General features: G+C 39.6%; 1 protein-coding gene across 8 annotated transcripts in view; it reads right to left on the bottom strand.

Moving 5' to 3' along the window:
* Positions 1–24,042, bottom strand: part of EPB41L4A (erythrocyte membrane protein band 4.1 like 4A) — a 268,976-nt gene that overhangs the window by 71,345 nt on the left and 173,589 nt on the right. For all 8 annotated transcript variants that reach the window (XM_067031457.1, XM_059062177.2, XM_067031456.1 and 5 more), the window contains 3 exons: positions 10,042–10,133; positions 8,594–8,671; positions 2,121–2,242 (listed from right to left, as the gene is read on the bottom strand). In XM_067031457.1, coding sequence (XP_066887558.1) covers positions 2,121–2,242; positions 8,594–8,671; positions 10,042–10,133 — 292 coding nt within the window. The remainder of the gene's footprint in view (positions 1–2,120; positions 2,243–8,593; positions 8,672–10,041; positions 10,134–24,042) is intronic.

Below are 24,042 nucleotides of genomic sequence, written 5' to 3'. Positions count from 1 at the left end.
TTGATGCGAGGAATGCTTTTTATATTCTTGGTTGGTCTCAGAATAATTTCATGAGGCCTGGTGTTTAAGAAATAGCAAAGGATCTGAAAGTTTGCTTATCAGTTATACCACACTGTACTTGATCCAAATGGGATTTAAGACTGATCATATTCAAAGATAATCACAAAATATTAAGATAAAAATATTAAGATATCAAATATTAAAGCTAGAATTTCTGTCCTAAGTCACCTGCTTATTATGTAATCTTGGCCAAATTACCTTTATAATCTTAGTTTCCTCATCAGCTAAATGGGGATAATGATATTACTTACTTATGTGGCAGGTAACCCATTGCAAAATTAAATCATGTCTTATTTTTGCCACTGTAGAACCATCAGAAAGAATTTAATTTCCTCTCAGCCCAGTGAGAGGAGGGGACCCACAATCAGATTTAATTTCACTTGAGAAACTGTAAGTCAGGTGACATTCTCACAGCCAGCAGCGGCGGAGCAAACTCAAAACATGTTCCTCATAGGCTTGTCATGAGGGTTAAATGAAACAACAGCTGTCATAATGCTTTGCCAACTGTCAAGTGATGTTCAGATGTTATTTTTTTATTAGTTATCTGTTTTATACATATTAGTGTATACATGTCAATCCCAATCTCCCAATTCATCCCACCACCCCAAAAAACCCACAATTTTTTATTGTTATTAAAAATTCCATTCTCTTCATACAATATGGCAGAAGGAGCCAGGAGATCTGGCCTCTCGTCCCAGCCCCACCCCTTTCTAGCTACTGGGACCATGTCTTCCTCATCTGTAAAATGGGAATGTAGTGTCTGCCTTGCCCTACCTCACAGGATTACTGGGAGGCTCAAGGGAAATAATATATGTGAAAAGTCCGTGGAGAGTGTTAGACAAGGCTGATCTGTAAGCAAGCCACAAACCAAAGTCAGTAAGATCACTTCAGAGTAAAATTTTGCAAGCTCTGAACATTGAACATGGATTGAAACTGATTGATGAGGTGGTTTATTAAAGAAGTGGTGTGCATTAAAAACAAAAAATCTGAATAACCCAAATGTCCATCAAGAGTAGAATGGAGGGCTTCCCTGGTGGCGCAGTGGTTGAGAGTCCACCTGCCAATGCAGGTGACACAGGTTCATGCCCTGGTCTGGGAGGATCCCACATGCCGCGGAGCGGCTGGGCCCGTGAGCCATGGCCGCTGGGCCTGCGCGTCCAGAGCCTGTGCTCCGCAATGGGAGAGGCCACAGCAGTGAGAGGCCTGCGTACCACAAAAAAAAAAAAAAAAAAAAAGAGTAGAATGGATAAGAAGCTGTCATACAATAGAAAACTCACTGAAAGAAAAATGAATGCACTTTAGTATATATTACATATAACACTGATAGAAGCAAGACACAAAGGAACACACCACTTGATTCAATTATATAATGTTTTAAAAATAGGAAAAACAAACTACTTTTACATAAGTAGTAAAATTATAGTGAAAAGTAAAGAAATAATTACCACACAGTCAGACAGAGGTTTTCACTGGTTGGGGAGGGAGGAGAAGGTGAGGATGTGACCAAGCAAACAGCAGGCACTTCTGGGGCTGAAGGCTATGTTAAATTGTGTGTGTGTGCATGTGCACGCCCACGTATATATTTATATGTGTATATAAACACACACTTATGTGTATGTGCATAGGTATATAGTATGTATACTTTATGCACTTTATTATAGTTCACAATAAAAGAAAGATCAATGATAACAAAAAACTAAATTCTTTACAGACTGTTATGTCAACGGTATTTTTTTTTAAGACTTTTGCCAAAGACTTTGTTTCAATTCCAATCTCAGCTACACCAAACTAAGAAATCACGCAGTTGAGGTTTTATTTAATCCCTTCAAAAAACAGTTATTAAGTATAGTCATTAAGCAGGCTATGGTGATTCAACTTGCTTACCTGCCTGCTTATTAATAATTTCTGATTGCGTGGACATTTTCTGGGTCAAATTAAAAATTCTAGTGTTAACAATTAAAAACCTCCAGGGCTACAGTCACCACTTAAGTGTATGTTACACCAGGAGCCTAAAAGGAAACACAAGGTTGCAATGAGGAGTTGGGGGCTCTGTGACTTACCGGCTGGCTGTGTTGGTGCTATTCTCTTAGGGTAAGTCTTGCTTCGACTTCTTGCCACATTCTGATCTGGCCGGGGAAGTTGAATAGAAAGATCTCGACTCATTTGTAATGCTGTCCTGCCACTTGAAAAAACAACATTTCGAGTCACACAGGTAAAACCACACAGCCACAAAATTACACCACAGCTCATGGAGAATATCTGCAGTGTATGGAGAGAAGAAAAAACGCAGATTCACACAGGTTATAAGCATATAGGGCTTTCAATGGATTCTCACTGCCATGTTAACCAAGGAACTAATAAACTCTAATAGGAAAGATTTAGGTGAGACAGAAGTGCCAACTGAAGAATGTCGCTCACCATCTGGTTCTACAAGAATGAAGTCACTAGCCACTAAAGTTGCTGACCTTCAATACATTCTGAGAGGAGTTCAGGACAGAGATCAGGAATGAGGCTGGGAAAAAGTGGCCGAACAGGCCTTCAGATAGTCAGGTGTTTTTCGGAGAAAATTTTATGAACCTAGTTTCTTGCATCTTCTCATACTTAGAAAAGCGCTAAAAGCATTAACGGAGACATCCGCTCCTCGTGACTAGCAGCAACCTTCTACAGAGACGTGTGCCTGACTGCATGCATTCCCTTAGGAGCAGTTCCTCAGAGCTATCTGAGAGGCTCTCTCTCAGCCTCTAGTCCTCAGTAAGCCCCAGATAAAACTGAACTGAACTCACAGCTCTCATGTTGAGCTTTTTTTCCTCAGCCGACACAAGGAAGATCTTTCAGAGGGAGAACCAGGAAAGAAAGGATTTATTAAAGGAGGAGTTAGGTTTTGATTTAAGTAGAATGATAGGCTAGAAACAGAGGATGCTGATGGTCTTCCAGCTCTACAACTAAATAGTAAAGAAATTGTGTTGGGCTAAACTACAGAAGGCAATGATTCTACGTGAATCAACACGTCCCCATGCTGTACTTATAGGGCAAGTCATAGAGCCTCCCCAATTGGACCACTTAGTATGATTTCACTCTGAACCCTCTGACACAATCAATCATTGATTACTCCCACTTCACCTGAGTCAGGAAGTGCCCAGGAAGATTTAAAGCAGCCTAAAACCCCATGCACAGTACCACTTCCTTAAGAGTATGTGAGGATGCAACAGGGAGAGTTTCCCTGGGGACAGACTAATCTACCAAGGAACTATGTAATTTAATTTGCTGTATTTCAGTCAACATTCATCCTACGAAAAGTTTATTCCACAGCTGAATTTGAGCCAATGAACAACTCTGGCTTTCATGACAGAAAGTATCATTTAGGTACAGAGAAAATGCATTTCTAAGTATCTATCAATACTTTGATTCACACAGTTAAGAGCCACCTAATGGGAAGAAAAAAAGTCTTTTATTGGCCACAAATCCCATTTATCCTACATTTACAGAATATATATTGGTGGCTCTCTCCCTAAAAGAGACTAAATAAGACTTATAAAGCCAAATTCACCTCCTACATTCTTCTGTGAAAGCTTCCCCTCCTTACTACCTCATCCACTTTTATTAGAAATAAAGAGAGGCCCAAAACACTCATAAAAAACAGTTTCTCATCAGGCTAAGTGAGGATATGACTTGATATGAGGAATTAAAATGACAGGTTCCATCCATGAGTGTATGTACTTCATATTCAAGACTTCATGGAAACCAGGGGGAGGGGAGGGAGTAGGGGGCAAACAGTGAGAGGTTTACTTTCACTTGAAATTTAACTACTTATTTTTCCTTATATATAATGAAAATATATAAAAATCTAATAATGTTATTTGATAAGAAAATTATCATTTACCAGCTTTCATTTTGCTGTTTTCTTTTACATATTAATGTATTGTTTTTTTTTTTTTTTTTGCTGTATGCGGGCTTCTCACTGCTGTGGCCTCTCCCGTTGCGGAGCACAGGCTCCGGACGCGCAGGCCTAGCGGCCATGGCTCACGGGCTTAGTTGCTCCGCGGCATGTGGGATCTTCCCGGACCAGGGCACGAACCCGTGTCTCCTGCATCGGCAGGCGGATTCTCAACCACTGCGCCACCAGGGAAGCCCTAATGTATTGTTAATAGACAAGTTCTGGAGACTGGGTTCAAATCCCAGCGATATCATATCCTAGCTCTCTGACCTTGGGAAACATTACTCAAACTCTCTGTATCTCCATTTCCTCATTACTAAAGTAAGAATAATACCATTGACCACTTCATAGGCTTATTATGAATGTTAAGTATTAATATTTATACATTTTCTAGAACTATGCCAGGCACATAAAATATTATATAATTATTTACTAAATACAAGTAAATAATGTTTTTTAAATAATCAATTTGAGAATATTTCTACAGTTTTAACTATTTGTTTTAAAGGTAGTACATAAGGTAACACAAATAGCAACATCTCTCCCCTGAAAATCTTTTAAAAATTCTATATAGAGAACAAAATTCCATTATTAGAAATGGTTTGGAGTATGAAGATAACATCTACTTACAACAAACTTACTCTAAGACTTGGGTAGTATGTACTTCATTGCATAGAGGGAAAAATATTTGCCCTAAAAACATAACCCAATAATATGTGGACGACTGAGGCATTTTATAATGAGATTTTACTTTATTATTCAATTTTTCCTCATGGTTTCTCTTTCAGGAATAAATGAGAAATGGGAAAATCATATCACAAGATTCATAAAACTAAAGTCCAGAAACATAAACTGATCTAGCACAGGCTGTACAGGACCTGGGACTGGGACAAGCTTTCTGCCCTCCAGCTGGTCAGTGTGGCACAGCTTGGCAGCCTGGGTAAAGGGACAGAGTGCAGAGCCATTTGGTTTAAAGCTACAAGCCCAGTTTAAAACACAGCTCTGCTATAAGTGTATGGTCTTCAGCAGATTATTTTTTAAATCTCCTAGAGCCTCTTTTTCCTTTTTTATACTTGCTTAGACTATTTCCTAGAAGAAATGCTCCTGTAGGGTATTCTTAGTATTTTCTTGTAGTAAAAAGCACTTGACAATTGTAGAGAATTTCAGAGTTGGTGTAAGAGCTCCTACACACCTGGTGGCTCTCCAAAGTGACAGGACAGAGCATTGTCCCCAGGATCGCCCACTTCCCTGCCCCTCACACTGTGGCACACATACTCCCACCCTATGATGAGAGGCACTGCCAGCAGCCCTTCAGCTTCAAAGTGAGGATACAATCGGCCATCAGTGGGGTAGAGGGAAGAGAACAAGAGGAAAGACACCTGGGTTCAAATCCCAACTTTGTCACTTACTGGTTAAAGGTCTTTAGTTCAGTTACCTTACTTTTGGGGGGCTCATATTTCTTGTCTACAGAAATGAGCATATGATACCTCCTTTGATGGGTCACTGAATGGATTTAATAAAGTAACACAGGTGAAAGTACCTGACACAAAGGAGGTTCTCAGGAGAACTTGGTCTCTCTTCCATAGTTCAAGAAATGTGGAAAGCTCGTGTGATTTAAGTTCTACACGAAGGTCATCAGGGTTCCTGAGGGGTGGTTCTTAGGTCTAAGTGTCATTTCTAGAGTATAAATTCTACACAACTCATTCATTCATCAAAACCAGGAGTCCCCTACAAACTTAACAAAAGGTAGAGGCAAGATTAGTTTTTAAGGGGCTCAGAGAAAGAGAGAGCAGTGTGTAATGAAATATTTAACCAAAGATTTTCAATCTCTATTTCAGATTATTGGTAACTGATAATAAAGCAACAAAAGAAGTCAACTATCAGATTTAAGCTCAGTCTTTTCCCCAAAATTTAATTTTAAATTTTGAAAGGATTGCCTGTCATGTTTCAAAAAAATTATCTAATTTTCCCCTCTTAAGTAATGACTAGTTTTTCTATTGGATTCTCCTTGCTATTCTGCAAGCCCTAAGATGCAAGAGAGAAAGTAAAGACTAGAATTCTGTCTTTCTCTATCAAATACATCCCACTATAAACACATATACAATTATACACAGACACCCACACTCACACACCGCAGCCACTGGTTATGCTGTTCATTATCCCCCATGCTCTAAAAGCCTACAGGGTAAAGGAAGGAGCTACCTATGTTTCCAGAGCTCTTCCTTCATTCCAAGACATCTCCAGAACATCTCAAAATAAAGGAACAGGCATATGATGTTTATTAAAGTTTGGTTGTTATTACTCTTTTGCCAATTAACAGTCCATGTGCTGGCGACCACCCAGCAGTTAGAGACCCATCCCTGCGTAAGCCTGGCTCTGGGCAGTGGCATGAAACATCTTTCTTTCAGAGATGGTGTAATGTTAGTGCTTCATACATACAGACACTGAGATTTGGATTTCATTAAGACTTACTAAGCAGTTAACACCAGCCACAAAAGTGAACCGATTTAGCAGAGCTTCCAATTTGCAAAGGTTCTCTTTAATTACTTTTGTGGAAGAAATGATATGCAAAATCCTAATAATAATAATAATAATATTCTAATAATAATTCCCAGTAACCACAGCATTTGCATTTCAATAAATTTGAGAAATCAGGTATGGGTAAATTTGTAGAAACCAACTACAGCATACATTAAACAGTATAATTACATTTTTTAACAGTAAGAATATTAAGACAGATGCTTTTTCACCAGTTTCATTTCAGTGACAAAGAGATAGATTTACACATCCACTCTATAACCCTTGAAATGTGTTATGCCCCAACTGGAAGAACAGCCCAAATACTGACTATGAGCTATTTTTCTCAATATAAAACTAAATACTCTTTCCTTAAATTCCTATAATTATATCACTATCTAGGGAAGAAACTTGATAACCTGAAGTTTAAATTTTTAGATTTCAATGAATACTTTCCTACAAATATCAAGAACATCTATAACACAATAATAATTAAGTGTTATTTTAAGTCAGCTAATGAGCAAATATCCAAGTGAACAATATGTAAAGATTAATGCACTGAACATTTAATATTAATCACTCCTTTACTGATTATCTCTGGCTTCAAGCAAGACAAAAAAAGTGGTTCATCAAAGAGAGGAATTAAAATCTGGCATATCATTATCTTGCAAACACTTGACCTGGATCTTTTTTTTAAGTCTCCTAAGTAAGCATTTCATTTGGTGATGTCTCCAGTGGAACTGACAGAACACTGTCCCACCTCCCGAGTGCCATTTCTGCACCCTGCTTGGGTTTTATAGGGCCTGGGACCGCCTTACTGCCTGAATAATACTGTGGCTCTCTGAAGGCAGAGATGGTGAGATCTAATTCTTTGTACCTCTGGGTACCTAACACCCTGCTTTCCACATCACAGGCTCTCCACTTAACAGAACGAATGGAAACAAAACAAATTCTTTTTCAAAACACAGAAGGCTCCCATTTTCAAAAAGACACAGGCACCTGCCTGACTGCTGGACAATCAGGCTTTTCCTGCAACATGCTAACAGTCTGACTAATGGTTAAAGGAAAGGGCTCTGGAGTTCGACTGCCAGGGATTGGACCCCACTTTACTGCTTCCTAGCTGGGTTTCCCTGAGAAGTGACTTGTCATCTCTGAGCCTTAGTTTCCTCACATATTAATGAGATAATATTAATAAGACTGCAATGATTAAATGAAGCAATAAATGGAATACATTTAGCACAATACATGGCACTTAGTAACTGCTCTGTAAAGTTAAGATATACTTGCTAGCATTACTATATGTAGGCGCTATGCTACAGAAAACATTTGATTTGATCCATAATATAAAGCAGGGGTCCCTAACCCCCGTGGCCTGTTAGGAACCAGGCCACACAGCAGGAGGTGAGCGGTGGGTGAGAGAGCAAAGCTTCATCTGTATCTACAGCCACTCCCCATTGCTTGCATTACCGCCTGAGCTCCACCTCCTGTCAGCATTATGGTGAGTTGTATAATTATTTCATTATATATTACAATGTAATAATAATAGAGATTAAAGTGCACAATAAATGTAATGTGCTTGAATCATCCCGAAACTATCCCCCCACCCCCTCCCCATCCATGGAAAAACCGTCTGCCACGAAACCGGTCCTTGGTGCCAAAAAGGTTGCGGACCACTGATATAAAGTATACATTGTGTTACAATAGAGGATCAACTGAATATCCCAAGAATACCAAAAAACTACTATTCAGAATATCTACTTTGTTTCATAATCACAACATAATTAGAGATCAGTGAGAAATGGATCAAAATGAATTTCTGAAGATAATAAGCTCTACTACATTCTAAAAACCCTAAGCTTAATCTAGCTAATGTAGAATTTAAATAATTAAACCTAGAAAATCATTTTTGTCAAGACAGTTTAATAGACTATTATTGCTTATCAAATTCACTGGCAGTGTGGAAAAATAAGGAAAAAATTCAATCACACACTTTAATGTGCATGCATGTACGTGGACAGCTGCATTAAATATTTATTCATACACACCCCACACACACCCCAGAGGAAAAAAAATGCCATTTACCTATACCGGTGCTTATAACTCAGGGATCCAAACTTGCTGAGTTTTCTTGACAATGAATTTGATTCATTTTCTGGCATTCTAATGAATTTTTAAAAGAAAATTAGAGACTCACAACTATACTTATGCAACACCTGAGCAAAAACTGTGTAGAAATATGTAATAGTGCAACACTGCTTAACACAGTCAAAATATTTTATTCATTCTACATATCGGCAGGAATAATAATCGATTATTTTTAAGCTACTACTTGACATTCTAGTATTTTATATCTGTATCATGTCAAAACACTCATACTTCCTGAAGACTATCAGATACATCACTGCCCACACAAGGAAGCTTTTATTGTGAATCAATATAATTTCTCTACTAAATTATCTTGGGAACTTTTGTCACTACATTGATTTACCCAAGCCAAGGTTCTCAGGGCAGTTGATCGTATCTGATGGGGTGGCTCCCTCTTCTTTGTACTTTCCATTCCAGGGTACCTTCAACACACACCTCCACGTGCAGTTCCTAGGCCCAGCCCCACTAGACGAGAGGCAATGCCTCAGACCTTTTGGGCTATATCCCTCTCTTAATACAAACTCCGCAACGGACATGGGTCATTTTATAAGGCTACTGCTCTAGCATCATGCTATTTGGGGAAACCGTTCCATGCAAATCAAACAAGAATAAGGGGAAGAGCTAATCTAGTTTTAAATTTAAAAACCAAAAATAGAGTTTCAAGTATTATCTGATAAAATTGAGTTTTAGGTTTACACCATAAGGATGTGACACAAACAGGATCCCCACAACCCAATGGTCAATTCTCTACCCTCATCTGACGTGACCTCTCAGGAGCATGCAATGCAGCTGCTAGCTCCTTATTCACTAAGACATATTTCTTTCTCATATTCCATTTTCCCATACCCTACTGCTTACTCCTTCTTATACTCCCCAGCTGGCTCTTCCTGTCCTCTAAATGCTGGTAGGGTCCCACAGCTCAGTCCCCGGCTTTCTGCTCCTCTCTTCACTTTTACCACAGGTGACCTCATCCAATCCCTTTTGCCTTAATACCTATGAAGTTTACATGACCAACCTTGGTCTATCCTGTATGCCTTATATACCCAGCCACCCATTCCAGACCTCCAAGCTAACAGTCATTTCAAGTTTAGTATGTCCACAGTAGAACACTTAATTTCCACCAATACCAAAGCTGCACTTTTATTACAAAAATGTCAAAAGCAATTGTCCTTGACCCTTTCTTGTAGCATGAGCAAAGAAAATATCTATATGTGTGTGCATGTAAAACTGTTAATAAAAGAGAAACACTGTAAATTTCTTCTTGTAGACAGGATAGAATTCTTGTTATAAAAACAAATGCACACCAAAAAAAAATTTTTTTAACACAAAAACAAATGCAATTTTCATTTATTAGGACAATGAACAAAGGTTTCACATTAACATACCTAAAAAATGTATGATGTTCTACACTACACTTCCAAAGATGCTTGCAAGCAGTTTTACTTCGAGCTTCAAAAAAGAATGAGGTTTCATTGCACTGAGAGAGAAAAAGAGAGAGAATATAAATTACAGACCACAACATTCTTCAGATGACAGCCACCCTTCTAGGTACCAAAAATTCAAGTAAGCAGAGAAATTATTGTTAACACATTAAAAAAATAATTATCTCTTGATAAAAATACAAAATGTAAGTTCCATGTAAATATTAGTGCCATCACCTTTATTATCTTCTTCTACATCACCCCATGACCATGGATAATCAGAGTGATGGCACTGAAGCACTGCAAACTCTTCTGTCATCAATGGGCACCAAAACAGGAAAAATACTGACCGTGTGAAAATCAACTCCCCCAAAAAAGAAGACACCCATAAACCCAGTTTTTAACTGTATTTTTTTCAGGGATGTACAGGCCACACTTAAACTAAAGAATCTCAAGAGGGGTCACTGGGAGGTGTAACCACCACAGCAGTGTAATCTGGGAAAGTTAAATAATGTCTCAGGACTGAGTTTCTCCATTCTGCATCAAGTTATCGGAGGAAATAAATTAAATGACATGACAGATGTGAAGTTCCATATATTAGGTATACAATTAATTTTAACTATCATTTTAATCTCACAGCTACTTATCTATTTTAATACATAAGAAACAAAGGCAATATCAGAGGTAATTTTAACTGTGCAGGAAAAGATACTATTTTTTTTTAAGTGACTGAATAGGAAACCAAGCAAAATACAATATCCATACTAAAATAATAATAAACCACAAGCTCTATGAAGTTATATAATTGCTAATTTAGTCTCAAATAAAAACCAAACTCAAGTCACAAATGCAGAAGTGCCCCTGCAATAAGGTTTCCATGGATTCATAAACACAAAGTTGTCAATGCAAAAGAATAACTGCAACGATTCCTCCCCCTATACACACACTTTTAACAAGGACAGAAGATTTATATGCATGAAATTTCTCCCAAGTCCACCTAGAATGAGGCTGTCCAATTTAGGAGTTTATTTGCAAAATGAAAGGGTGTGATGGAAACTGAGCCCATATATGCATGTTACAGCGAGGCTTTGTAATTCCAAAACCTTGTGAGGTGGAGGAAGGAACTTAAGGCAAAGCCCAGGTTTCTAAGTTGGGTGCTGCTAAGTAGAAAAATACAGCAAGTGGAAAAAAATTGGGGAATTGGATGCAGGTGGGGGAATGGACATTAAGTTCAGGCTCTTTTGATTCTGAGATGCCCATGGAACTAGGAACTCAACACGCCTAATGGGCCAGTAAACATGCAAGGGTAGAGCTGAGGAGAGAGGTCATATCTGCTGGCACAGATAATTTCACCTGAGAATCTAAAACAGATTGCTCAGGGAGAGAGCCTAGAGTGGATAACGGTGGAATCACAGTGAAGATGCTTGTGAAGGTGAAGTGAGAGAGGTCAAAAGGGACCTCAAGGCAATGGTGTCAGAGAGGCTGGAGGAGAGGGCAAGTCTCAAGTGACCCAGAAAGGTCGCAAGGCTTGAAAAGAGGTCACTGCATTTTATGGGGAGAAATCTTCAGTGGCTTTCGTGAAAGGGGTAAGGATTACAGAATTAAAGGTGATCAATTCAGAAAGTGTTTTCCTCAAAAGCAAAAGAAACTAGGGGGGAGGTGAGGAGGAGGGGGCACAGAGGAAATCACAGAACATCCTTGGAGGCAGGGTGAGAAACCAAGCCTCCTGTCAGGAGATGGGAACGCTTAGAGGGGAATTTTTCTTCTTTTACTTTTCCTTTTTAAATATATACACATGGTACAAACACCAAAAGTTACCAAAGTGGATAACACAATTCTAACTCCATCTCCCTCCTACCACTGTCCCCAATTCCCCTCCTCAAAAGCAACCACTATTAAGAGTTTGTCATATAACATGCTGGTGTTTTAAAGTCACTGGATTATCTGAATATATAATACACAGGTCATTAATTTTAAGATACTTTTGGTTTTGGTTGTGTGTCAGGATAAATAAGATAAAGCCAGTACATGGGACTTCCCTGGCGATCCAGTGGTTAAGACTCCAGGCTTCCACTGCAGGCGACATGGGTTCGATCCTTGGTAGGGAAATAAGATCCAGCAAGCCTCACCAAAAAAAAAAAAAAAAAGAAAGAAGAAGAAGAAGCCAGTACAGGACAGGCTGCTCTTCCGCTCCCCAATCTACCACCTTCCTCAGTATATGCACCCATCTCCCTGTCAACAACTGAAACACAAAAGTGCGTTAGGACTAACATACTGGGTATTGTCACTGACAAGAAATGGTGGCTACTAATGACTATTCTGTGACACAGACACCTTCACATTTTAGCAAGAGCATCCATAAATAAGGTGGAATTGACATACTATATCGAATTTTCACAGTGATTTAATTACATATATCATCCAGATTTCCAAAAGTGGAGGAGAAACAAAAAAATGTTCAAACTTGAAAACAAAGTAAATCTCCTTAAACTTTTCTAGGACTGGGTTTCACTTTATTCGTCACATAAACATCTGCATTCTTTTGCTTTTCAAATACAGACCTGGTCACAGGAAATCTAACTTTTAATATATTTTTAAAAACTACCATCACCTAATGAAAGGATAAAAGGTATTTAAGATCCAACCAGAATTGGGTTTTCTCAAGTTTCTATGGGTACAAATATATTAAAGGAACAAAAGAGCCTCCCACAGGCTCCCTAATTACTTCTGCCCTGTGCAAATGACAAGTATAAACTCATTCCCCCATTCATACAGGGCCTTAACACCAGCTGCCTGGTTTTTGTCCCACTGTTAGCAGAATGATCCAAATACTAAAAGGCAAGTTAACGTAAATTTAAAAACAGCCAGGTGTTCGGAATAAATTCTGTGTGTTTTTGCCGCATACAATAACTGCTGGCATGAATGTAACTGATGCGGCATTCACATGTCTTTCTTTTTGAAACTCTGCTACCTACTAAACCTCTTCTAAAGGGACATGGACAATTAGCACCTTTCCATTCGTTCACACAAAGACAAGTAGCTGCTTAACTTCAGAAGTTCATTCCAACCTATCGCTAAAATACTTTATCTAAGCAACCAATGCTTGCTTTTGGCAAAATTCCTCAAACACCTTCATAGTTTTGGTCATTTTAGGCCAGAAGCAAAGCTATGGTCTAAATCTATTTCTTTTTCTTTTATAAAGAGATCAAGCTTAAGTCGCCTCTAACTCAGATATCACGTGGGGCTTCATCACACTGTGGGTCTCTAGGTAAACTGGGCTCAAAGTCCCAATTCCATCATTTGTAAGAATTCAGGACCTAGATTATATGGACGAATTCCCAACCTAACTCCCTCTGTTCTCACTCTTTTCCTGTCTTTGCTGGCTATGCTTCTCTTAGCAGCCTTGAAGAAATCAATCTACTTTAGCCTGGCTTCTCTGATGCGTCTTGAGTTTACTGACAGGGCCATGGAGGGGCTCACACTGCAAGATGCACAGCAAACTCTCCCTGGGCTCCAGCTTCACTGCCTCTCCCACACCCAATGGGCTTGCCACACACAGTCCCTACTCTAGCTGGTCCCTCTGTTTCTGTCTTGGGAAGCAGCCACAACTGGACTATCGGCCTTCCCCAGCTTCCCTAGAATTACCATTACAATTACATTACCAATTACATTTTCTCAATCCTGTCATTACATATTCATCCCACCTCCACGGTCAATAGAAGTAACCTAAGGTACACTGCAAAGGTCAAATACTTAAGACTAAAGGGATTAGTACTTCTAACAATAGTAAGATGCAATCATTGCATAAATGTTGCAAAGGCCTACAACAGAGAGTTTTCTTGTCAATGATCCATTAAGGCAGAGGAGAGGCTAAAAAGAAGTGCAAAGATGACAAGCCTACAGTTTTATGGGATCTTTTTTCAAATATTCAATCTCTATAAGATTTATATGTACTTGGCAATTGTTAGCTTACTTTAGACACAAGTTGAAATAAAAATCAGGGGGCTAATAGCAAATGACTGAAAGAACTTAATTACTGATAAAGCAAAGGAAGGCAAATGGTGGAACAGAAAAAAAATTTATTCTTGAACTAAAAAGAAATACCAAAGAAATATCACAAAATTTTAAGTATTAGAGAAATTCTGTCTTTATAAATGGTAAGCCTGAATGACTGCAGTTGTAAAAATTTAACTACATTTGTGTATGTGAGACAGTGGGCACGATGTTTGTTTTAATCACTTTCCCAATATTTTCCACTGCCTTCTCATCCTGAGTGCAAAGCCAAATAAAGAATTCAGAGTAACCCCTGCAACCAAAAAATTATCAATCTTGTTATTATTTGGAAAGGGAAGTTTGAAGGCAATTTTAAAACACTTGAGTAAAATATTATCTTGTTCTTTCAAGTTTTTTCTTTAGAGTGCTCCCTAAAAAGTGTTTCTTACAACATTAATGTCTTATGATATTGGCATAAAAAGAGTTCTATGGTCAAAAAAGTTTGGGAAACACTGCGTTAAACACTCAGACCTTTTATTGAGCTAATATGTACTGTGACTCTCCAAGAGCTGGTAAGGTAGCTGGTGTTTCCCTGATCTATATGAGCAAAAACTTTATTTCAACTACTCTGGTTTAGAAAATATAAACATCCCTACACACACACCAGTTATTTTTTAAATTCTTTTTGAAATGCACATGATATGGTTTGAATTAAAAATCACTGTGCATTTCAACAGAGCACTGGAAGAATAACATTAATTTCCATTCCTACATATATGTTGTATTCTACAATAAAAGAACAAAAACAGCAAAACTATTCCAGAACTCTTTTGTCAGTTATTTGGGTTATATTTCAAACTATACACTAAAGATGAAAAACCTTTTTACCTCTTTTACAGATGAATAAATTAACTGCTTGAGGAATAAATTTTTATAACTCTTTCTAGTTCATAGAAACATAAATTACAGAATTGGAAAGGATGTGTTAGATTGTGCTGTGCATCTCCCCTTTTTCCCTTTCCTCCCAAGAATTCAAAAGAAGAAAATAGGAGGCAAAATATTAGAGAATATTTATATCATGTTTCAGTAAACTCTGAAAACTATTTCATTGAGCTTATTTTGCTTCCTATTTGAAAAAATGCACAGATGCAAACCCAGCATTCCAGATGGCTTACTTTTGTTATTGTTGTTTTTGCTCTATCTTTTCTTTAAAGAAACTGTAGGATTTCCTAAAATGTCAGCATTTCTCTCTTATACTTGCAGATTTCATTTTTTAATGGTAACTAATCTTTATTGCCAGTCTTACAAATGTTTAAAAAATTTTAGTAACAAATGTTACTTAAGCCTGTTAAAATGAAGGCATATCTGGTAAGATCTATTGATACTCTTAATGTAGAAAAATTTTATACCCAAATTTAGACATTCCTTACAAACAAATGGCTCACTTAATTATGGAGAAACATACTAGCAAATGAAGCAAAGGAAACTCCATGGGCCTGGAAGACCTGAGCTCCCCTTGTTGCCTTGGCAAGAGCTATTCACCAGCCAAGACTAGTCAAGAACAAGGTGCTGCCTGAGCCCTTTCCTGTGCAAAACTTCAAGAGCTCTAAGTAAGTGCATGAGGGCAAGACACTTCTGACTCAGAGATGTGTACCAGGTGCCTGTTACAAGTCCAACTTTGGATGGGGTTCATTCAACCTCACAACAACCTTGTAAGACAGATTTTATCATCCTCACTCCTTAGATAAGGAAATGTAGGCTAAATGTCATTCAGGAAATTGTCCAAAGTTAGAGAAGTGGGAGATCTGGACTTACCCCATGCTATCTGACCACTAGTCTAGTAATCCATCACTTAATCTGAAAGACTCCAAACCACACTGTCATATGGGATCAGGATCCAAATGTTACTAACAGAGTCACACTTGTGAACACTTAGGGAAAAATATAAAACCTATAGTTCCAGGTACACTCAAACACTGTAGGTGAAATGTACAATGGCACAGAAACTGCGGGTAAAGGTTGGGATGGGGGAATAAGGCAATATCTAACATATCTACACATACACTCACCCTTCCAGCATTCCTACTCCTGGGAATTTACCCCGAAGTCAGCCCTCCAACAATATAAAAATACATATGTCCCAAGTTATTGACTGAAGGAAAATTTTTAATTGCAAACTATCAAGAACTACCTAAACGTCCCAGCATAAGAGATTGGTTGAATAAACTACTTTACAGACATTCAATGGAGTACTATGCAGATGTACAAGAGAACAAGAAATCTCCCAATGAACTGATATAGAGAGATTTCTAGGAAATATCACTAAATGAAAGAAAAAATGCAAAGACCACATACAGTATGCTATATTTTATGTAAGAAAGAAAAAAATTTAATATGCTAATCTTTATAAATACAAATACAAGGAGGAGGATAAACCTTAGAACACTGAAGTTGGTTATCTACAAAGAAGGGTAAGGGAACAGAACTGAAGGAATATGGGAGTTAGCAATACTTCTGAGTGTGTTTTCTTGCAGAGTTTTTGCCTTTTGGAAGCATGCTAATCTTCTACATCCTCAAAAATTAAAATCAAAGAAAAGAGGATATGAAGGGGGGCCTCTAACTGAAAGCAAATTGAAACAGGTAAACCTAACTAGATCCCAAATGAACCCAAGACACAGGAATAGGGAAGGAGGGAAGGAAGGGCCAACCCAAGTAAATTTTGAACATGGTATTAGACTCTATACTGTCTTGGCAAGGTGATATACATGAGTGAAAGAATCACACAAAAAAATTGTCAATTTCAGTGGTTTGGCCAAAGCAATTCTGAAAATATGTGAGATGCACTTTAGGACTGAGCACACAAGTAAATGTGTTACTGTTATTGGGAACCATGGTTCTCCCAGGCCAAAGGAAGCCTGTACAAAAATGAAATGAAAGGGGAACTTCCCTGGTGGTGCAGTGGTTAAGAATCTGCCTGCCAATGCAGGGGACACGGGTTTGAGCCCTGGTCCAGGAAGATCCCACATGCCGTGGAGCAACTAAGCCCGTGAACCATAACAAACATAGAGTATCCTAAAGATGCCACCCGAAAACTACTAGAGCTAATCAATGAATTTGGTAAAGGTGCAGGATACAAAATTAATGCATAGAAATCTCTTGCATTCCTATACACTAATGATGAAAAATCTGAAAGAGAAATGAAGGAAACATTGCAACAAAAAGAATAAAATACCTAGGAATAAACCTATGTAGGGAGACAAAAGACCTGTATGCAGAAAACTATAAGACACTGATGAAAAAAATTAAAGATGATACCAACAGATGGAGAGATATACTCGATCTCTGCCTCTACTACCCAAAGCAATCTACAGATTCAATGCAATCCTTATCAAATTACCAATGGCATTTTTTACGGAACTAGAACAAAAAAAATCTTAAAATTTTTATGAAGACACAAAAGACCCCGAATAGCCAAAGCAGTCTTGAGGGAATAAAACGGAGCTGGAGGAATCAGACTCCCTGACTTCAGACTAGACTACAAAGCTATAGTAATAAAGACAATATGGTACTGGTACAGAAACAGAAACATAAATCAATGGAACAAAATAGAAAGCCCAGAGATAAACCCACGCACCTATGGTCAACTAATCTATGACAAAGGAGGCAAGGATATACCATGGAGAAAAGACAGTCTCTTCAATAAGTGCTGTTGGGAAAACTGGACAGCAACATGTAAGAGAATGAAATTAGAACACTCCCTAACACCATACACAAAAATAAACTCAAAATGGATTAGAGGCCTAAATGTAAGACTGGACACTATAAAACTCTTAGAGGAAAACACAGGAAGAACACTCTTTGACGTAAATCATAGCAAGATCTTTTTTGATCCACCTCCTAGAGTAATGGAAATAAAAACAAAAATAAACAAATGGGACCTAATGAAACCTCAAAGCTTTTGCACAGCAAAGGAAACCATAAACAAGACGAAAAGATAACTCTCAAAATGGGAGAAAATATTTGCAAATGAATCAACGGACAAAGGATTAATCTCCAAAATATATAAAAGTTCATGCAGCTCAATATTAAAGAAACAAACAACCCAATCCAAAAATGAGCAGAAGATCTAAACAGACATTTCTCCAAAGAAGACATACAGATGGCCAAGAAGCACATGAAAAGCTGCTCAACATCACTAATTATTAGAGAAATGCAAATCAAAACTACAATGAGGTATCACCTCACACCAGTTAGAATGGGCATCGTCAGAAAATCTACAGACAACAAATGCTGGAGAGGGTGTGGAGGAAAGGGAACCCTCTTGCACTGTTAGTGGCAATGTAAATTGATACAGCCACTATGGAGAACAGTATGGAGGTTCCTTAAAAAACTAAAAATAGAATTACCATATGATCCAGCAATCCCACTACTGGGCATGTACCCAGAGAAAACCATAATTCAAAAAGACACATGCACCCCAATGTTCACTGCAGCACTATTTACAATAGCCAGGTCACGGAAGCAACCTAAATGCCCATCGACAGGTGAATGGATAAAGGAGCTGTAGTACATATATACAATGGAATATTACTCAGCCATAAAAAGGAATGAAATTGGGTCATTTGTAGAGACATGGGTGGATCTAGAGACTGTCATACAGAGTGAAGTAAGTCAGAAAGAGAAAAACAAATATCGTATATTAGCGCATATACATGAAACCTAGAAAAATGGTACAGATGAACCGGTCTGCAGGGCAGAAATAGAGACACAGATGTAGAGAACAAACGTATGGACACTAAGGGGGGAATATGCTGAGGGAGGGGTGGTGGTGTGATGGAGATTGGGATTGACATATATACACTAATATGTATTAAATGGATGACTAATAAGAACCTACTGTATAAAAAAATAAATACAATAAAATTCAAAAATTTTAAAAAAAGAAGTATTCTACCAACATAAATTAAGTTGATAACTGTACTGTGGTCTATGGTCACATTAGAGAACACCTCTATTCTTAGGAAACACACACTGAAGTATTTAGAGACACGTGACACGTGAAACTTACTGTTAAATTGTTCAGAAGGAAGTGTGTTTGTGTGTGTAGAGAGATAAGTAAAAAAGGAAATGGAGTAAAATGTTAACAAGTGAATGTGAGTAACATGAGGGCAACTTGTTTGTAATATTTTAATCTTTGCAACTTTTGGTAAATTTGGAATTATTTTCAAATAAAAACAAATTTTAAAAATCTGTAGTTCTATTAAAAACGTGAAAGGAACACCTAGCTTACGTAAGCAAGACCTCTTGGGCTTATTGACTAACAGTGACAACTCCTGGCCACCATTACCTCCTCTTCTCAAGGTAGGCTGAGAGTTCGGCCAAGTGGATCTAATTACTCGTGGCCAGAGCTGCCAGAAACCTTTTGGTTCTACATCCTGTCACACTGGGTAGGTTTGGCTGAGGTTAGTTCCATGGTGCATCACACGTAAATGTAATCACAGCATTATTTTTTTTCCACTTATTCAACAAATGTGCTTAGTACATGCCAACTTCCAGGCCTACTCTGGGGACTGCATTCTTTCCCTGTTAATGAAACCAAGAAATTCAGGTATGATCCTGAATTCCTCCCTATTTTGCACAAAAAAATTCTGCTACCAATCAGAAGCAATTTTACCTCTTAAATGCCCCTCAAATCTGTCCACTTGCCTCCTTCTTTGTGGTGACTACCCACTCGTCATCTCCCCTTGATCAGTCTGCAGTCTCCTAACTTGTCTGTCTCTGTTCTCACCTTCACGTTCACCCTGGAGCCAGAGTACTCTTTCTGAGAGGTAAATCTGATCACAGTGGGTGAGGCCCTAGGCTTGATGTACCACCCAGTCCCCCCCAGCAGTCCTCCAGTCCATCACTCAGTGTCAAGACCCAGCACACGCACACAGATCAGAAGTCCTCTCCCAAGAAAGGTAGGATGCACTCGTGCACTCAGACCATCTCACTTCCCTCAGGCCTTGTCGTCATCACTAGGGTGGACAGCAGACGTGGAAAACCAACCCTCACTCCCTTTCGAATTTCATGGCCTCTCTGCCTTCATCTGCCTTGAACCCACTGGACCCCGTCTCACTATGTCCCCTATATCTGTTTATGTCAGTCACCCCCAAATAATGCTCGGCATATCGCCTTGTCTGTCCCCTGCCTCCACTGCTACCCACATACTGAAACACTTCCTTGGTGCCCTCTGGAATTCATAGCCTACCAACAGCAAAATCCCCCAGCTCTAATCTGTTCTCTTAAACAGAGAGGGTGCTGCCTTCACCTTCTTAAGCCAGTCAACCCAGGCTCTCCCCTGAGGACAGTATGCACTGCAGTGCTGACGTGGTGCTGTGACTTCTGCCCCCACTCTTCTCATATCACTGGGCCTGCAAGTGGGGGAGGATCCTCCTTGCTCCCCATTGCCACTTTCAGACCATTCTCTCTCCCTCCCCGTAGAACTGCCAGGTTTGAATCTCATCAGATAATATATATCACCTGTGATCTCTATGATGGCTGTTGCCCTTAAGTCATTTCCCTCACAGGCTGATGCTACTACAGTCTCTGTCACTCTCTCCAATACTACTCTTGCATTAACTACTGAAAATTTTAATATATAAAAAAAAGATCACTCCCAGACATCTCAGTTCCCTGAACTTCTCTTCTCCAACAAGGGTGTCTTGCCCCCTCTCTCCACCCTTCACCCCCATGCTCCTAACTCCAGAGCAGGGTTTCTCAGCTTCAGCACTATTGACACTTGTTGAGGGAGGAGGGCCTTCCTGTACCAACACCCAGCACTCTGGGAAAAGTTTAGTGGCACAGCCAAATTCTACCCTCTAGAAGCCAGCACCATCCCTGCCCAACCCAGCGCTGTGACAACCAACAATATCCCTATATGTTGCCAAACATCCCCAGGGCTGGGGAGCAGGGGATGAGATGCCATTGCCCCCAGGAGAACCACTGCCCTAGGACTTTCCCTTTACAATAACTGAAGCTCCTCCCTAATCTCAATGCCTAGCACCCAACTTTCTGATCACCACCTCCCTCTCCAGCTAACTCCCTCCAATACTCGACCCCCAACAATCTTTCAACTAAACCAGGACCTCCACCCACAGACTCGACCGCTCTTTCACCGTCCTCAGTCACCTCCTTATCCAGTTTCAACCCTATGGCAAATCACTATAATCACTCCCTTGCCCCCACTGGGTTCCCTTGCCCTTCTCTTTCTTTGTATTGCTTTCTTAACAAAACCAACTCCCCACTTGCTCCGTGCCTGCCCCAGTGCCACTGAATGTGGCTGGAGAAAAGCACACCATGAGTGGGCTCACTTGAAATTATGACACTTCACACCATGAAACTATCATAGGACATCATCAAACCACATGTCCCATGTCCATTTTCTCTCCCAAATTACTATTTTATAGTTTCCACTTCCTTCAGACCCCAACACATCCTCCCCAACCTCAGTCTCAACTGCAGACCGTGCTATCTAGTTCCCTCAAAATAAAAAGCAGAATGGTCATAAGAGAACAACCACCTTCTCCAATCTACATTCTCACACTCCTTCTTCCTGCCTGCAAACCAGAGATGAACTGCCCTGGCTGCTCTCTAAAACCATGTATATGCCTCCATTTATACAATAGCTGGCATCTCCTATCCTTTACTCAGCAAATATCATTCCAGCATTTCTCCCTCCTACATCAAGTTTCCACCATGTATTGGATCATTCTCATCAGGGTATAAAATGTGCTATTATTTCTTCCAACTTACAAAACAAAACAAAACAAAACAACATACACCTCCTCTTGCCCCACTTCCCCCGCCAGGTATCTCCCTATTTGTTCCTCTTTGTGTCAAAACTCCTCAGAAGAGCTGTCCACACTCACCATCTCCAATTCCACTCCTCCTATTACCTCTTTTGTTTTTCTTAACATGCATGAATTTAGGTGTCCATTCTCTTATGAATGAACGTCTCTGTTATTTTATTTCTTTTTTACTTTCACATAAGTGTTGCAAGGAATATCCAGGTCCCTTGTGATTCTCTAGGGTACAAAGAGCTAAGAGTGGAGTTGCTAAAACTCACTCTTCAATCCACTGAAACTGGTCTTATCAATGACCTCCTACATTCCAAAGGTTGATTCTCGGTCCTTATCTAATTTGACATGTCAGCATCATTTACTTAATACCTGAATTTCACTTGGCAAAGGTGAGGACAATTTAGGATTCCTTCTACCTCCCTGATTGCTCCTTCTCAGCCTCCTTTTTTGGTTCTTCCTCTTCTTTTCTCATCTACACTCATTCTCCTAGTGACCTCATACAGTGTCACAGCTTTGAATCCAGGGATATGTCAGTGATTCTCAAATCTGAATATTCTGCAAAAACATTGGTCCTGAACTCCGGACTAACAGAGCCCACTTATTAAATGTCTCCATTCAGAAGTCTAACAGACACCTCAGACTCATCATGCTAAAAATGGGGCTCCTGGGACTTCCCTGGTGGTGCAGTGGTTAAGAATCTGCCTGCCAATGCAGGGGACACGGGTTCGAGCCCTGGTCTGGGAAGATCCCACATGCCGTGGAGCAATTAAGCCCATGAGCCACAACTACTGAGCTCACGTGCCACAACTACTGAAGCCCGCGTGCCTAGAGCCCATGCTCCGCAACAAGAGAAGCCACCACAATGAGAAGCCCACACACCGCAACAAAGAGTAGCCCCCGCTCACCGCCACTAGAGAAAGCCCACGCGCAGCAACGAAGATCCAACGCAGCCAAAAATATAAATAAATAAATAAATTTATAAAAGAAAGAAAAAAAGAAAATACTGGTGGGGATATTGAAAAGAAAAAAGGTGAGATTGTTATTTGTGGATGCAAAGCAATATATAAACAGATGTTAGACATTACTACTATCTAATAAGATATGTCAATGTGTTTTGTTGGACATGATAAATATTAAAAAGTGGAATTGGACAGTGTTAGTGGCATGGTGTGACAACAGGAAAACCTTTTATCTGTAGGATATTGCTGGTCTTTTGGGAACTGAATCTCTGAATTTGGCCCTAACAGCTCCTAACATAAAGAGTTAAGTCTCTCTGACTGGACCAGCCGACTGGAAAACCAGTAGAATAAGGATTTCAATCCTTTTTCAAGCTGGCTGTGATTATTGTTACAGGTAATGGGTTTCACGGGCTTTTTAAATTTAATCTATGATTACAGTTAGGCCTCCATAATAATCAACTTAATACTACCATTATATAAATCACCACCTCACAAAGATACCCTGAGTGGAGAAAGAAGAAAGAGTCTGCAAAGCCAGAATTCTCAGAAAATGGAGTGCTTTGGTTAAACTAGTGTGCTATTTAATAAAATAAATTTTAGGGCTTCCCTGGTGGCGCAGTGGTTAAGAATCCGCCTGCCAATGCAGGGGACACGGGTTCGATCCCTGGCCTGGGAAGATCCCACATCCCACAGAGCAGCTAAGCCCGTGTGCCACAACTACTGAGCCTGTGTGCCACAACTACTGAGCCTACGTGCCAAGAGCCCATGCTCCACAACAAGAGAAGCCACCGCAATGAGAAGCCCATGCACCGCAACGAACAGTAACCCCCACTCACCGCAACTAGAGAAAGCCTGCACAAAGCAACGAAGACCCAATGCAGCCAAAAATAAATAAATTAAATATATATATATATATTTTTGCAGTACGCAGGCCTCTCACTGTTGTGGCCTCTCCCGTTGCGAAGCACAGGCTCTGGACGTGCAGGCTCAGCGGCCATGGCTCACAGGCCCAGCCACTCTGCGGCATGTGCAATCTTCCTGGACCGAGGCACGAACCCGTGTCCCCTGCATTGGCAGACGGACTCTCAACCACTGCGCCACCAGGGAAGCCCATAAATAATTTTTTTTTAAAAAATAAAATTTAAAATTCCTTTGATTCCTTTTCCTGAGTT

Source organism: Kogia breviceps, chromosome 4, assembly GCF_026419965.1.
Source record: "Kogia breviceps isolate mKogBre1 chromosome 4, mKogBre1 haplotype 1, whole genome shotgun sequence".
Taxonomy (NCBI): Eukaryota; Metazoa; Chordata; class Mammalia; order Artiodactyla; family Physeteridae; genus Kogia; species Kogia breviceps.
This window is presented reverse-complemented; position numbering and strand designations above follow the sequence as displayed.